Source organism: Symphalangus syndactylus, chromosome 11, assembly GCF_028878055.3.
Source record: "Symphalangus syndactylus isolate Jambi chromosome 11, NHGRI_mSymSyn1-v2.1_pri, whole genome shotgun sequence".
Taxonomy (NCBI): domain Eukaryota; kingdom Metazoa; phylum Chordata; class Mammalia; order Primates; family Hylobatidae; genus Symphalangus; species Symphalangus syndactylus.
The window spans coordinates 54,172,013-54,188,520 of NC_072433.2; the positions used below are offsets into that span (position 1 = coordinate 54,172,013).

General features: G+C 50.0%; 1 protein-coding gene and 1 non-coding gene across 4 annotated transcripts in view; one reads left to right on the plus strand and one right to left on the minus strand.

Annotated features, from left to right (window-relative positions):
- The window catches only part of ITGAL (integrin subunit alpha L), a 53,469-nt gene that overhangs the window by 29,837 nt on the left and 7,124 nt on the right, over positions 1-16,508 (minus strand). For all 3 annotated transcript variants that reach the window (XM_055298803.2, XM_055298804.2, XM_055298805.2), the window contains 7 exons: positions 14,723-14,868; positions 12,350-12,482; positions 12,046-12,196; positions 7,020-7,093; positions 6,788-6,920; positions 1,494-1,645; positions 695-832 (listed from right to left, as the gene is read on the minus strand). In XM_055298803.2, the coding sequence (XP_055154778.1) occupies positions 695-832; positions 1,494-1,645; positions 6,788-6,920; positions 7,020-7,093; positions 12,046-12,196; positions 12,350-12,482; positions 14,723-14,868 (927 nt within the window). The remainder of the gene's footprint in view (positions 1-694; positions 833-1,493; positions 1,646-6,787; positions 6,921-7,019; positions 7,094-12,045; positions 12,197-12,349; positions 12,483-14,722; positions 14,869-16,508) is intronic.
- On the plus strand, positions 13,114-13,174 carry LOC129457898 (U7 small nuclear RNA). Its single transcript, XR_008649439.1, has one exon. It is a non-coding gene; the product is annotated as a U7 small nuclear RNA (small nuclear RNA).

Genomic DNA, 16,508 nt, shown 5'->3' on the forward strand with positions numbered 1-16,508 from the left:
AAATAAAGTTTGTAGTATCTCAGCAGGTGGTCATGAGGAAAGTGAGGTCGTAGTGAGGTCGTATCTACAAAAAGTTTGGCGCTGCCTGCCAGGTGCAGCAGCTCACACCTGTAATCCGAGCACTTTGGGAGGCTGAGGCGGGTGGATCACCTGAGGTCAGGATTAGAGACCAGCCTGGCCAACATATCAAAACGCTGTCTCTACTAAGAATACAAAAATTAGCTGGGTGTGGTGGCAGGCACCTGCAATCTGAGCACTTTGGGAGGCTGAGGCGGGTGGATCACCTGAGGTGAGGAGTTCGAGACCAGCCTGACAAACATGGTGAAACCCCGTCTCAACTAAAGATACAAAAATTAGCTGGTCATGGTGGCACACGCCCGTAATCCCAGCTACTCGGGAGGCTGAGGCAGGAGAATCCCTTGAACCCGGGAGGTGGAGGTTGTGGTGAGCCAAGATCGCGCCACTGCACTCCAGCCTGGGCCATAAGAGCGAGACTCTGTCTCAAAAGAAAAAAGAAATATTGGCACTGGACCCTGCGTACAGTCTTTCCCCAGTGAGGATTCACTATTGCCTCTCTGTCGTTCTAAAAGTTTGATCGCCACGTGACCAGACAGAGAAAGCCTTCAGAATAACTGGGAGCTGCGAATCTCTGCTGCTCTCCCTCCTCCCCCTCAGCTCCAGATCCTGGCCCCACCTGTCTTCTCTGGTAGATAAACACCCGGCCTCCTCTCTGCTCCCCATAGAACAGTGGGGCACCAATCAGCAGCAGCTCTGTCTCCCCATCTTGGTCCACGTCGACGCCGCACAGCTCCCCACCGAAATAAGAGCCAATCTGTGGGGAGAGGCAGGTGTTTGGGGAAGCGCCTGTGGGAACAGCAGGGGTTGGCAGGGAGATACCTGTACCGCGTTCATCTTATGCCACTCCCTCAAATGCAGGTTCCAATCCTGGATCCACCCCTAGTCTATATGCATTAAGACAAGGTGGGCTTGCCGGGCGCGGTGGCTCACGCTTGTAATCCCAGCACTTTGGGAGGCCGAGGCGGGCGGATCACGAGGTCAGGAGATCGAGACCATGGTGAAACCCCGTCTCTACTAAAAATACAAAAAATTAGCCGGGCGTGGTGGCGGGTGCCTGTGGTCCCAGCTACTCGGAGAGGCTGAGGCAGGAGAATGGCGTGAACCCGGGAAGCGGAGGTTGCAGTGAGCCGAGATCGTGCCACTGCACTCCAGCCTAGGGGACAGAGCGAGACTCCGTCTCAAAAAAAAAAAAAAAAAAAAAAAAAAAAAGACAAGGTGGGCTCTTTGAGGTTCAGTTTCTTAAACTAGAGAGGGAGATGACAGGGCTTACCTCTGTGTGTTATGAGGGACGAATGTGATCATGTTTAGCACAGGGCCTGCCACATGGTAAGTGGATGAGCATTCAAAGGACAGAAGGGAGTGTGACGTGTGTCCCGCCAGTCCCTGATCTGCAGATGCCCTCGGACTGTGCGCACCTGGGTCCCATGGATTGTCTGGACCTGGCTCCAGTGTCCTCCGCCCTGTGGCTCTTGGAACAGCAGCACTCGGCCCACGTGCTGGTATCGAGGGGCTCCCGAGGCCAGCAACAAAGTCTTTTCCTGGGAGGGCAGCCAGGTCACAGTGTAACCTGAGGAAAGTGTGCGGGGCGTGGAGTTAGGAACAGAGGATGCTGAAAGAACACCCAGCAGGAGAGGGGCAGGGGCCCCAGGGATTTGGGTTAGCTGCAGAGATGCATGGAAACAGCTGAAGACCTTCTCCTGAGAAAAGCATCTATGTGCTCCCAGCCAAACAAATCCTGCCATCTTGGGGATGGCATGTCTTCAACTGTGGGTGACATGCACACCCAGGGAAAAGCAGCTATGCACAACAAGTGGAGCGTGGAGCCTCTTCTGAGCCTCAGTTTACCTGAGGATTAGTAAGGAAGACTCCATTCTTTTTTCTTTTTTAGAGACAGAGTCTCACTCTCTTGCCCAGGCTGGAGTGCAATGGTGTGATCTCAGCTCACTGCAACCTCTGCCTCCCGGGTTCAAGCAATTCTCCTGCCTCAACCTCCCAAGTAGCTGGGATTACAGGCGCCCAGCCACCATACCCAGATAATTTTTTGTATTTTTAGTAGAAACAGAGTTTTGCCATGTTGGCCAGGGTGATCTCGAACTCCTGGCCTCAGGTGATCCACCCACCTCAGCCTCCCAAAGTGCTGGGATTACAGGCATAAGCCACTGTGCCCGGCCTCTTTTTTCTTAAATAATAAAATAAAATAGGAGTCCGGGTGCGGTGGCTCATGCCTGTAATCCCAGAACTTTGGGAGGCCGAGGCGGGTGGATCACAAGGTCAGGAAATTGAGACCATCCTGGCTAACACAGTGAAACCCCGTCTCTACTAAAAATACAAAAAATTAGCTGGACGTGGTGGTAGGCGCCTGTAGTCCCAGCTACTTGGGAGGCGGAGACAGGAGAATGGTGTGAACCTGGGAGGTGGAGCTTGAAGTGAGCCGAGATTGCACCACTGCACTCCAGCCCGGGCAACAGAGCAAGACTCTGTCTCAAAATAAATAAATAAATAAATAAATAAATAAAATACATAAATAAAATAAAATAAAATGGTATATATTAGTCAGAAGAATGCAAAGTTGGCATGGATATTAAAAATAAAGCGTGTCTGGGCCAGGTGCAGTGGCTCATGCCTGTAATCCTAACATTTAGGGAAGCCGAGGTAGGAGGATCACTTGAGGCCAGAAGTTTGAGACCAGCCTGGGCAACATAGTGAGACCCCGTCTCTACAAAAAATTACAAAAACTAGCCAGGTGTGGTGAGGCACACCTATGGTCCCAGGTACTAGAGAGGCTGAGAGGCAAAAGGATTGCTTGAGCCCAGGAGTTAAAGGCTGCTGTGAACTACGATGGTGCCATTACACTCTAGTCTGGGTGACAGAGTGAGACCCTGTCTCTAACAAAATAAAATAAAGCAGGAAACTTGAAAAATTTTCATGCTTAACGATATCATGTTGCCGGGCACGGTGGCTCACGCCTGTAATCCCAGCACTTTGGGAGGTTGAGGCAGGCGGATCACGAGGTCAGGAGATCAAGACCACGGTGAAACCCCATCTCTACTAAAAATACAAAAAATTAGCCAGGCACGGTGGCAGGCGCCTGTAGTCCCAGCTACTCGGGAGGCTGAGGCAGGAGAATGGTGTGAACCCAGGAGGCAGAGCTTGCAGTGAGCTGAGATCGCGCCACTGCACTCTAGCCTGGGTGACAGAGTGAGACTCCATCTCAAAAAAAAAAAAAAAAAGATATAATGTTGGCCGGGAGTGGTGGCACATGCCTGTAATCCCAGCACTTTGGGAGCCCAAGGCGGGTGGATCACCTGACGTCAGGAGTTTGAGACCAGCCTGGTCAACATGGTGAAACCCCATCACTACTAAAAATACAAAAAATTAGGCTGGGCGCAGTGGCTCACGCCTGTAATCCCAGCACTTTGGGAGGCCGAGGCGGGTGGATTACGGGGTCAGGAGATGGAGACCATCCTGGCTAACACTGTGAAACCCCATCTCTACTAAAAAAATACAAAAAATTAGCCGGGCGTGGTGGCAGGCACCTGTAGTCCCAGCTACTCGGGAGGCTGAGGCAGGAGAAAGGCATGAACCCGGGAGGCAGAGGTTGCAGTGAGCCGAGATCACGCCACTCCACTCCAGCCTGGGCAACAGAGTGAGACTCCGTCTCAAAAAAAAAAAAAAAAAAATTAGCTGGGCGTGGTGGCATGCGCCTGTAGTCCTGGCTACTCAGGAGGCTGAGGCAAGAGAATCAGTTGAACCTGGGAGGTGGAGGTTGCAGTGAGCTGAGATCGTGCCACTTCACTCCAGCCTAGGCAACAGAGAGACTCAGTCTCAAAAAAAAAAAAAGAAAAAAAAAAAGATATGTCAGTGTCAGGCTGTTTTCATCTTCAACTTCCTGTAATGAGATTCTCTCCTCTAAGATACCAGGAAAACCTCTATTGAATGTTCGAGGAAACACTGCAGGAAATTGGACCCAAGATTGGGCTAGAGCCAGGAGCCACCAGCAGGAATCCTCTGGGATGAGTCACTGACCCCATCTGATGGTCTCTGTGCAGAGCAGTTGAAAGTGAGTGGAGAAAACAGAGCTGTCCAAGGCCCTACAGCACATGGAAGGAAGAGTGAAGAGACGGAACCACTTCCCTATTGTCGTATGGAGTCTGCAAGCACAAGGGTTAAGAACTTCAAATTCTTGAACTCCATGAGACAAGGTTTAAATCCTAGTGCTACTGTTTCCTAGCTGTGTAGTTGTAAGTAAATTGCTTCATGCCTCTGCGCCTCAGTTTTCTCATCTACAAAAAGGGAAGAGGCTGGACATTGTGGCTCACGGCTGTAACCTCAGCACTTTGGGAGGCTGAGGAGGGAGGATTGCTCAAAGCCAGGAGGTCAAGGCAGCAGTGAGCCAAGATGGTGCCACTGCACTCCAGCCTAGGTGACAAAGTGAGACCCTATGTCTAAAGAAAAAAAAAGGAACAGTACCAATCTCATGGGGTGTGTTTTGAGAGTTAAATAAGACATGTATATAAAATGCTTAGTGCTATGCTAGTGATAGCTAAACTGAGATCTGAAGGATAGTAGCATAGTAGACACCCAGGATTCTGTTTATTTATCTATCCACATATATGTATATATTTGTGTGTGTGTATAGTGGGGTGGGTGTCTAACTAGAGATTAAACTTTTTTCTTTTTTTTTTTTGAGACCGAGTTTTGCTCTGTCACCCAGGCTGGACTGCAGTGGCACGATCTCAGCTCACTGCAACCTCTGCCTCCAGAGTTCAAGAGATTCTCCTGCCTCAGCCTCCCGAGTAGCTGGGATTACAGGTGCACGCCACCATGCCTGGCTAATTTTTTGCATTTTTACTAGAGATGGACTTTTACCATGTTGGCCAGGCTGGTCTCGAACTCCTGACCTCAAATGATCTGCCAGCCTCAGTCTCCCAAAGTGCTGGGATTACAGTGTGAGCCACCACGCCCAGCTAGAGATTAAATTTTAGAGTTATTTCTTCTTTTTTTTTTTTTTCTTCACTGCAGCCTTAACCTCCCAGGCTCAAGTGATCCTCACATCTCAGCCTCCCAAGTAGCAGGGACCACAGGCATGCACAACCATGCCCAACTAATTTTTTTTTTTTTTTTGAGGCAAAGTCTCTCTCTGTCACCCAAGCTGGAGTGCAGTAGTGCAATCTCGGCTCACTGTAACTTCCGCCTCTTAGGTTCAAGTGATTCTCCTGCCTCAGCCTCTCAAGTAGCTGGGATTACAGGTGTGCATCACCACGTCCAGCTAATTTTTTTATGTTTTTAGTAGACACGGGGTTTCACCATGTTGGCCAGGCTGGTCTTGAACTCTTGACCTCAGGTGATCTTGGACAATTCAAGAGGAGGAAGCCTCAAAAAGTAGTGGCCAGTCCTCTTACTAATAAGGCAGGTTGTTTTAAAATGTGCCTGGGATTTAATATATAGGTGTGACTGATGATATAGAGAGTCACTGTCATTGAAAGAAGTTTACTAGCCACAGTTCCAAGAGGGAGTAGGCACTGGATGCCACGCAGGGCCAGACAGGGAAACACCAGATTAGTGGAGAGGCAGGAGGAGCCAGGGAAGAGCATGGCCCAGAGCTCTTCTTGTGGTTTCCACGAGGAAGGGTGGCGAGCTAGGTTGGCAAGTTCAAGCAAGTTTAGGATTGCAGTTTGAATAATTTTGGCTGGCTCTGGGCTATAGCAGTGGCCTCTGGTTGACTGATGCCTGGCCCTGAGCTGATTTAGGGCAGAGGAACTGTTGGCTTGTTGTGTAAGGATTAGACAAAGGAGGTGGCTGGGGATATGGGCTCAGAATTAGCTGGTTTGCATATAAAAGGCCTTTTTTTTTTTTTTTTTTTTGAGACGGAGTCTCGCTCTGTCATCTAGGCTGGAGTGCAGTGGCATGATCCTCAGCTCACTGCAACCTCTGCCTGTTGTGTTCAAGCAATTCTCCTGCCTCAGCCCCCTGAGTAGCTGGAATTAAAGGCACCCGCCATCATGCCTGACTAATTTTTGTATTTTTAGTAGGGATGGGGTTTTGCCATGTTGGCCAGGCTGGTCTCAAACTCCTGACCTCAGGTGATTCACCCGCCTCAGCCTCCCAAAGTGCTGGGATTACAGGTGTGAGCCACTGTGCTCAGCCCTGTTTGTGGAGACAGAGTCTTGCTCTTTTGCCCAGACTGGTGTGCAGCGGCGTGATCTCCGCTCACTGCAACCTCCTCCTCTCGGGTTCAAACGATTCTCCTGCCTCAGCCTCCAGAAGAACTGGGACTACAGGCATGCGCCACCATGCCTGGCTAACTTTTGTATTTTTAGTAGAGACAGGGTTTCACCATGATGTTGGCCATGCTGGTCTTGAACATCTTAACCTCAGGTGATCCGCCTGCCTCAGCCTCCCAAAGTACTGGGATTACAGGCATGAGCCACCAGGACCAGCTACAAGGCATATTCACAGGCAAGTTGTTTACTATCTCTAGGAATTCGCCAACCCTGGGAGGGGTAGTCTTGTCAGGATTAGCACGGCCCCAAGATGTCAAAGCATCAGAAAATACAGACAATAAATTATGAATGTTATATCCATATTTAAATTCTGACTTTGTTCATGCTGGTTGCTTAACTGCTTTCATTATTGTTTTGGAAGCCAGGCTGAGCGACCATCTGACCTTTACAACCAGAAGAACCCAGCAGAAAACAGAAGTACTCACCCAAATAGCCCGCTCTCACTTCTGGTGTCAATGGTTCATTCCCAATAAATGTGTCATCCTGCAGGTCTGCCTTCAGGTCAAGAAAGCCCCCAGCCCAGTCCTTGGCTCCTACTGCCCCCACGACTGCATGGCCCTGCCCAGGGAGGGAGATGAGCGGGTCAGCTACCCACCAACCCACCCCCCCGGAGCCAACTGCACTCCCTGCAGCCCATTGCTCCAGCCCAGCACGCACCCTGCTGAGGTCAGCACTGATGCCGCTGGAGGACAGCTCCATGTTGAAGGAAGTCAGGTCCTGCTTGCTTGTGCCTGGGGAACAAAGCAGAGAACAGGTGAGACCCAACAGCAGTGAATGCAGTGAAAAAAATTCATGGCAGGACGGGGAAGAAGTGAGGTATTTACTTCTGGGTAAGGTAGAAGGCATGCATGTGAGGGTAAGGCAGACCCAGGAAGTGGCTTAATGCAGAGTTGGCTTTTACCCTGGGAGTCTCAGATTTGTTTGTTTTTTGTTTTTGAGACAAGGTCTTGCTCTGTTGCCCAGGTTGGAGTGCAGTGGCGCAATCACAGCTCACTGCAGCCTCAACCTCCCAAGCTCAAGCAATCCTGGCTTAGCCTCCTAGATAGCTGGGACTACAGGCACACACCATCACGCCTGGCTAATTTTTTTTTTTTTTTTTGAGATGGAGTCTCTCTCTGTCGCCGAGGCTGGAGTTCAGTAGTGCAATCTCAGCTCACCACAGCCTCTGCCTCCTGAGTTCAAGCGATTCTCCTGCCTCAGCCTCCCAAGTAGCTGGGATTATAGGTGCACCACCATGCCCAGCTAATTTTTGTATTTTTAGTAGAGATGTGGTTTCACCATGTTGGCCAGGCTGGTCTGGAACTCAGGTGATCCACCCACCTCGGCCTCCCAATGTGTTGGGACAATGACAGGTGTGAGCCACCGTGCCCAGCCTCCAGATTTGAATATCCAATTACTCATCTCTGTGTGTCCAAGACTCAGCTCTTGGTTTCTGCTCTGACTCAGGCTTCTCACTTCAATGAATGGCACCCCCACTCACCTAATGAGCCATGCTAAGAAACCAAATCCATCCGGAGTCTTCTCTTTCCTCCATCTCATCTCCAACACATCACCAAATCATGATACTCCTGCCTTTGAAATACACCCTCTTTCTTTTTTTTTGAGACAGGGTCTCACTGTGTTGCCCAGGCTGGAGTGCAGTGGTGTGATCATAGCTCACTACAGTCTCAAACTCCTAGGCTCAAGAGATCCTCCTGCCTCAGCATCTCAAGTAGCTGGGACTACTGGTATGCACCACCGTGCCTGGCTTATATAGCTTCTCCTTAAGAACTCTTCACTGGCTGTGCGTGGTGGCTCATGCCTGTAATCCCAGCACTTTGGGAGGCCGAGGCGGGCAGATTACCTGAGGTCAGGAGTTCGAGACCAGCCTGGCCAGCATGGTGAAACCCTATCTCTACTCAAAATACAACAATTAGCAGGCATGGTGGGACATGCCTGTAATCCCAGCTACTTGGGAGGCTGAGGCAGGAGAATTGCTCAAGCCTGGGAGGCTCAAAAACAACTGGAGGTTGCAGTGAGCCAAGATCGTACCACTGCTCTCCAGCCTGGCCGACAGAGCGAAACTCTGTCTTGAAAAAAAAAAAAAAAAGGCCAGGCGCAGTGGCTCGCACCTGTAATCCTAGCACTTTGGAAGGCCGAGGCAGGCGGATTACCTGAGGTTAGGAGTTCAAGACCAGCCTGACCAATATGGTGAAACCCCGTCTTTACTAAAAATACAAAAAATTTATCTGGGTGTGTGGCAGGCGCCTGTACTCCTAGCTACTCAGGAGGCTGAGGCAGGAGAATCGCTTGAACCGAGGAGGCTGAGGTTGCAGTGAGCCAAGATCACACCACTGCACTCCAGCCTGGCGACAGATCAAGACTCTGTCTCAAAAAAAAAAAAAACAAAAAAAAAACCTCTTCACGGGCTGGGCGCAGGGGCTCACGCCTGTAATCCCAACACCTCGTGAGGCTGAGGCAGAAGACTTGCTTGAGCCCAGGAGTTAAAGACCAGCCTGGGCAATATAGTAGAAACTCTGTCTCGGCCGGGCGTAGTGGCTCATGCCTGTAATCCCAGCACTATATGAGGCTGAGGCAGGAGGATTGCTTGAGCCCAGGAGTTCAAGACCTGCTTAGGCAATATAGTAGAAACTCTTGTCTCTACAAAAAATTTAAAAATTAGCCAGGTGTGGTGGTGTGTATCTGTAGTCCCAGCTACTCAGGAGGTCGAGGTGGGAGGACTGCTTGAGCCCAGGAGTTTGAGGCTGCAGTGAGCCATGATCGTGCCACTGCACTCCAGTCTGGGCAACAGAGTGAGTCCCTGTCTCAAAACAATAACAAGAAAAAACTCCTTCATGATTTCTCATCGATCTTCACACTGAAATCCAAACTCTTTCTGAGGGCCTGGAAGACCCTTACCTCCCTGCCGACCCACTCTCTCCCTTTCTCACTGTGCTGCAGTCACACTGAACTTTTTCCATTTTCCTGGCATGCCGAGCCCTTTCCCCATCCCTGGCCTTGCACCTGTGCTTCTCTCTGCCCTCATTCCACCTTTCTCACATTGCTGTTTGAATCTCGTCTTTCATATCTCAGTTTAAAAGCCAGTTGAGAGTGAGTTTTTTTAAAAAACATTTTTTTAAAAATTCACTTTTCATTTTTATTAATTATTTAGACATGGGTTCTTGCTATGCTGCCCAGGCTGGACCATTGCTGCTGCTTTTTTTTTGGGGGGGGGGATAGTTTTGCTCTTGTCGCCCAGGCTGGAGTGCAGTGTCACAATCTCAGCTCACTGTGACCTCTGCCTCCTGGGTTCAAGTGATTCTCCTACCTTAGCCTCCCAAGTAGCTGGGTGACCTCAAGTGATCTGCCTGCCTCAGCCTCCCAGATTGTTGAGATGACAGGCGTGAGCCACCACGCTCAGTCTGTTGCTTCTTTAACTGAACTGAACACCAAGGCTGTGTCCTAGCAAAAGAGACTTTCCTGTAGGAATCACATATCTTTCAGTCAAGTAAGCTTCCTGGGGAAATGCCCTCCATAACCAGTCCTCCATCCGGTGACCACAATATAAATCTTCTCTTATTCTAGGCCAGCGAAGAAGACTTGTGGGTTCTTCACACTGACCCCTGCCAGCCTGCCTGTCTGAAGTAATGTGGAGCCTTGGATAAGTAACAGCAAGACAGTTGAGCAAGAAGGGGGAGGAATTAAATTCACTCTGCAGGGCTCAGATCACACCAGCAAGACATAGGTCAGTCCTGGATCAACCTGAGCTCCAAGAGAAGATGGAATTTCAGAAAGAAATATCAGAGAGGGCCGGGTGCGGTGGCTCACGCCTGTAATCCTAGCACTTTAGGAGGCCGAGGCGGGCAGATTGCTTGGGGCCAGGAATTCAAGACCAGCCTGGGCAACATAGCGAGACCCCTGCCTTTATAAAAAATACAAAAAAAAAAAAAATTAGCCGGGTGTGGTATCACACACCTGTAGTCCCAGCTACGTGGGAGGATCACCTGAGCCTGGAAGGTCAAGGCTGCAGTGAGCTGTGATCATGCCCAGCCTGGGTGACAGAGTGAAACCCTGTGAAAGAAAAGCAAAAAAGAAAAGAGGCTGGGCGTGGTGGTTCACACTTGTAATCCCAGCACTTTGGGAGGCCAAGGCGGGCGGATCACGAGGTCAGATCAAGACCATCCTGGCTAACACGGTGAAACCCTGTCTCTACTAAAAATACAAAAAATTGGCCGGGCGCGGTGGCTCAAGCCTGTAATCCCAGCACTTTGGGAGGCTGAGGCGGGCGGATCACAAGGTCAGGAGATCCAGACCATCCTCAGTAACACGGTGAAACCCAGTCTCTACTAAAAATACAAAAAATTAGCCGGGCGTGTTGGCGGGCGCCTGTAGTCCCAGCTACTCGGGAGGCTGAGGCAGGAGAATGGCGTGAACCCGGGAGGCGGAGCTTGCAGTGAGCCGAGCTTGCGCCACTGCACTCCAGCCTGGGGGACAGAGAAAGACTCCGTCTCAAAAAAAAAAAAAAAAAGTAAAAAATAAAAAAAATACAAATACAAATACAAAAAATTAGCCGGGCGTGGTGGCTGGCGCCTATAGTCCCAGCTACTCGGGAGGCTGAGGCAGGAGAATGGTGTGAGCCCGGGAAGTGGAGCTTGCAGTGAGCAGAGATTGCGCCACTGCACTCCAGCCTGGGCAACAGAGAGAGACTCTGTCTCAAAAAAAAAAGAAAAGAAAAGAAAAGAAAGAGAAGAGCAAAGAAGAGAAGAGGAGGGGAGAGGAAGGGGGAAGGAGAGGGGAGGAGAGGGGAGGGGAGGAGAGGGAAAGGGAAGGAAGGGAGGAAGGAAGGAAGGAAGGAAGGAAGGAAGGAAGGAAGGAAGGAAGGACAGAAAGAAGGAAGAGAAAGAAAGATCACAGAGGCTGCTCTCAAATGACCCTCTCCTAAATTACTTCTAAAGGTCTATTTTATTTAGGCAAGCCCTTGGCAGTAAGTGCTTATTATTCTTTGTGTTTCTAATATGATGTCCCAGGGGAGGTTTTTTTTTTTTTTTTTTGAGACTGAGTCTTGCTGTGTTGCCCAGGCTGGAGTGCAATGGCACATCTCAGGTCACTGCAACCTCCGCCTCCTGGGTTCAAGCAATTCTCCTGCCTCAGCCCCCTGAGTAGCTGGGATTACAGGCGTGCGCCACCAAGCCCAGCTAATTTTTGTATTTTTAGTAGAGACGGGGTTTCGCCATGTGGGCCAGGCTGGTCTTGAACTCCTGACCTCAGGTGATCTGCCCACCTCGGCCTCCCAAAGTGCTGAGATTACAGGCGTGAGCCACTGCGCCCGGCCATTTTTGTTTTTTGTTTTTTATTTTTTGAAATGGAGTCTTCCTCTGCCACCCAGGCTGGAGTGCAGTGGTGCGATCTTGGCTCACTGTGGCCTCTGCCTCCTGAGTTCAAGCGATTCTTGTGCCTCAGCCTCCTGAGTAGCTGGGATTACAGGCACCTACCACCACACCTGGCTATTTTTTGTATTTTTAGTATAGATGGGGTTTCGCCATGTTGCCCAAGCTGGTCTCAAACTCCTGAGCTCAATTGATCCACCTGCCTCGGCCTCCCAAAGTGCTGGGATTACAGGCGTGAGCCACCGAGCCCAGCCTGATGTCCCAGGGGAATTTCTTTATGCAGACTCCCGAGCCCTCTCCCAGGGCCTGCCACTCACCCTCAATGACATAGATCTTCTTCTGCAGCTCAGTGAATAGATCTTTCAGCTTCTCAAATGTGTCCAGAATCTTCACAAACTCGCTCGCGGGTTTTGAGGCAAATTTGTGGAGTGTCTCCTGACTCTCTTTGGTCTGAAAATGCTTTCCAATCTGTGAGGGAGTGGAGAGTGAGGAGCTGAAATCCCCCACACCTCAGTCCAGTTTGCTATTATTTTCACAAGAGTCTGGCCCCAGGGAGAAAGGGGCCTGGGGTTCAGAAAGAGGAGAGGGAAGATGAGATGCAGGAAGCAGCCGGGGCCCTACCCCGATAATGTAGCGGATGATGTCTTTGGCCGCATCGATGTTGCCACTGTCAGTGGCCTCCCCATCCGTGATGATGATGAGCACTTTGGTGGCATCTGGCCGGGCCCCCAGCTCCTCCCGGAACACCTCTGTCCTGTGCCCAGGAAAAGAGGAGGTGAGAGACTCCCCCAAACTAGGGCCTGAGGTCTCCTTCCCCACCTGCTCATCAAGTCACCGCCATGCTGGTTACGCAAAAGCCCTTCCTGGGTCTCCCAGGCCGGGATTCCAAGCCTGCGGTGGTCACCTCTAAACCTCCTCGCTGCTGTCCCTTTCCTTCTGGACCAGTGATCCTCACACTGCATCCTGGGCAGTCCAGAGGGTGTCCCACAGCCCATGGACAGGAGGAGGAGGTTTTGTGAGGAATGACTCTGGGCTTCCTACCCTCCACTGCAACCACATGGCCACCACTCTTTAATCAGCTACAGATTTTGATCCAAGTGAGATTTCAATGTGGAAGAGAGGGTCCTACAGCTGAAGAAAATTGGGGAGCCACTCTTCCAGAGCAAGCTCTTCCAGCACCTCCTCTGCCTTCCCGTAGTCCCCAGGCTGCCTCCTGATCTCTACTATAGCAGTGAACCTAGTGAATTACCATGACTCGTTTCTCTGTCAATTTTCCCCCTAAACCATGAGTTCCTCAAGGAAAGGACCATGTTGGATTTGTTGCTGTATCTCTGGCTTCCAGCACAGAGGAGGCAGTTGTGCATGTGAGACGAAGGAGGGAGAACTAGTGTTACAGCTCTTTTAGAATTTGTCTGGCAGGCTTTCTGTTTTTTGCTAAAATCCTCCACCCTCAAAAAAATTTAAAAAATAATAAAGAAGGGAGAACTGAACACCAGATGGGCCAAGGCTAAAAATTTCTGCCCTGGGAGTTCCAGACCATCCTGGGCAACATAGCGAGACTCCAACTCTACAAAGATGAAAACAATTAGCCAGGCATGGTGGTGTGTGATTGTAGTCCCAACTACTCAGGAGGCTGAGACAGGAGGATTGCTTGACCCCAGGAGTTTGAGGCTGCAGTGAGCTAGGATCATGTCACTGCACTCCAGCCTGGGCAACAGAGTGAGACCTTGACTCTAAAAAAAGAGAAAAAGAAAATTCCTGCCTTGCCCACAGCCTTCCTCTGAGCAAGTTGGGTTGGCCATAGCTCTTGCTGGAACAGCAGCAAGGTGTGAACCATCTTACCCATGAACACCTGCTGTCAAGACCTCTGGTTCTATCTTGGATGCAAAATGCTTCTCCGATCTCCATCCACACAGACATGGGCCTATTGCGGGTCCTGTTCATGGATTTCCACCCTGGTTTAAACAACCATTGTCTCTCATCTGGATTTTTCAGTAGCCTTCTAACCAGCCCTATCGCTTCCACCCGCCCTTGCCCCCTCTACAGTCTAATATCAACCCTGCAGCCAGAGGGATCTTTTAAAAAACATAAATCAGATCATCACCCCTCTACTCAAAACCTCTAATGACTTCTCATCTTACTCAGAGGAAAGCCAAAGTCCTCACTATGGCCTCCAAGTCACTAACCTATCCAGACCCTCATGATCTCTCTGACCTCATCACCTACTATTTTCCCCCCTCACTTATTTCTCTCCAGCCACATTGGTGTCCTCGCTCTTCTTTTTAAATTTATTTTTAATTTTTTAGAGATAAGATCTTACTCTGTTGTCCAGGCTGGAGTGCAATGGTGTGATCATAGCTCACTGCAGCTTCAAACTCCTGGCTCATAGGCCAGGCGTGGTGACTCACACCTGTAATCCCAGCACTTTGGGAGGGCGAGGCAGGTAGATCACCTGAGGTCAGGAGTTTGAGACCAGCCTGGCCAACATGGTGAAAGCCCATCTCTACTAAAAATACAAAAAAAGTTAGCCGGGCGTGGTGGCACAGGTCTATAATCCCAGCTACTTGGGAGGCGGAGGCAGGAGAATGGCTTGAACCTGGGAGGTGGAGGTTGCGGTGAGCCGAGATCATGCCATTGCACTACAGCCTAGGCAACAAGAGCGAAACTCCATCTCAAAAAACAAAAACAAAAACCAAAAACCAACCAAAGAAGAACGCCTAGGCTCAAGAGATCCTCCTGCCTCAGCTTCCCAAAGCACTGGGATTACAGATTGTGCACCTGGCTTAGACTTTCTCTTGGATTTAATTAGTACAGAGTAGATTTCTGTTACGTACAACCAAAAGAATCTGCAGTAAAATTGTTCCACTTTAATTCAGACAATAAACAGCCCCTTGCTGTACCGACCTACTGAGTTCCCATGCCCTGCAGCTGGAAGTGGGTAGATCACCCAGAACAAATCACTGGGCACGTGCTGTCCTGCAAAAGGGAACTCACGCGACATAATTGATGGCACCAAAGGTGTTGGTCAACAGCAACATGTGCTTTACATGCTTCAGCAGAGCCTCAGGGTCCTTCCGTTTAACATAATCTGAGAAATTAAATTCTGTTTTGTAGCTTGTGGAAAACTGAACAGCAGCAAACTGGAAAAGGAAGGAAGAAATGATATTCAATTATATATCCCTTTCCATTTGTCTGTTCCAAACTCTACTTTTTTTTTTTTTTTTTAGATGGAGTTTCACTCTTGTTACCCAGGCTGGAGTGCAGTGGTACGATCTTGGCTCACTGCAACCTCTGCCTCCCAGGTTCCAGCGATTTTCGTGCCTCAGCCTCCCAAACAGCTGCGATTACAGGCACGTGCCACCACACCCGAATATTTGTGTCTGTGTGTGTGTATTTTTAGTAGAGATGGTGTTTCACCATATTGGCCAGGCTGGTCTCGAACTCCTGACCTCAGGTGATCCACCTGCCTTGGCCTCCCAAAGTGCTGGGATTACAGGCATGAGCCACCGTGCCCAGCCCCAAATTCTACTTCTTCTTTTTCAAGACAGGGTCTTGTTCTGTCTCCCAGGCTGGAGTGCAGGGGCACAATCATAGCTCACTGCAGCCTCAGCCTCCCAGGCTGGAGCCATCCTCCCTCGTCAGCCTCCGAAGTAGCTGGGACTACAGGCACGTGCCACCACACTTGGCTAGCTTTTATTTTTTGTAGAAATGGGGTCTTGCTATGTTGCCCAGGCTGGTCTCAAACTCCTGGCTTCAAGTGATCCTCCCGGCTAAGCCTCTCAATGTGCTGGGATTACAGGTGTGAGCCACTGTGCCTGGCTCAATCTCTTCTTATGCAGGACCTGGGCAACCCAACTCCACATCCTTGCCTCAGATAATTCTTTTGAAAATGAGCAATATACAAATAAGCACAGAAATAAAATGAAATAAACCTTGCTCCCTCATGTAACACTGTGTGTTGAGCTCCTGTTTTCTGGGTCCACCTATGTCACTGATAGGGATGGGTTCCAGCAGCATTTCTGCTGAGTGACCCTGCTTAACTAGATACCGTTGGCTGGGCCAGGGATCAACACCTGACTGAAGCTACGCCAGCCAGAACCTCTTCTCTGAGAACTGGAAATTTGCAAAGGGAGGCGTTGGTTGAGGGGAAGGTAAAATGCCCTCTTGGAACTTTAACACATGAACTTAGGAGCTTTCCATAGGTCTATGTGGTCTAAAGGCACTAAGGGAGCCAGTCTACGGAGACTGAGAGAAGAGAAGAAGGAAGCAAAGATGCAAAAAGAAACAGAAATGAGAACTAGCTGGGCACAGTGGCTCATGCCTGTAATCCCAGCACTGTGGGAGGCCAAGGTGGGAGAATCTCTTGAGAGATCCAGGAGTTTGAGACCAGTCTGGGCAACACAATGATAAACCATCTCTACAGAAAATTTAAAAATTAGCCACGCACAGTGGTGCACACGGGTAGTCCCAGCTACTTGGGAGGATCATTTGAGCCCAGGAGTTTGAGGCTACAGTGAGCTATGATCGTGCCACTGCATTCCAGCCTTGGGGACACAGTGAGACCCTGCCTCAGAAAGAAAAAATGGCCATGCACGGTGGCTCACACCTGTAATCCCAGCACTTTGGGAGGTCAAGGTGGGCGGATCACAAGGTCAGGAGTTTGAGACCAGCCTGGCCAACATGGTGAAACCCCATCTCTACTAAAAATACAAAAATCAGCTGGGTGTAGTGGCAGGTGCCTGTAATACCAGCTACTTGGGAGGCTGAGGCAGGAGACTCG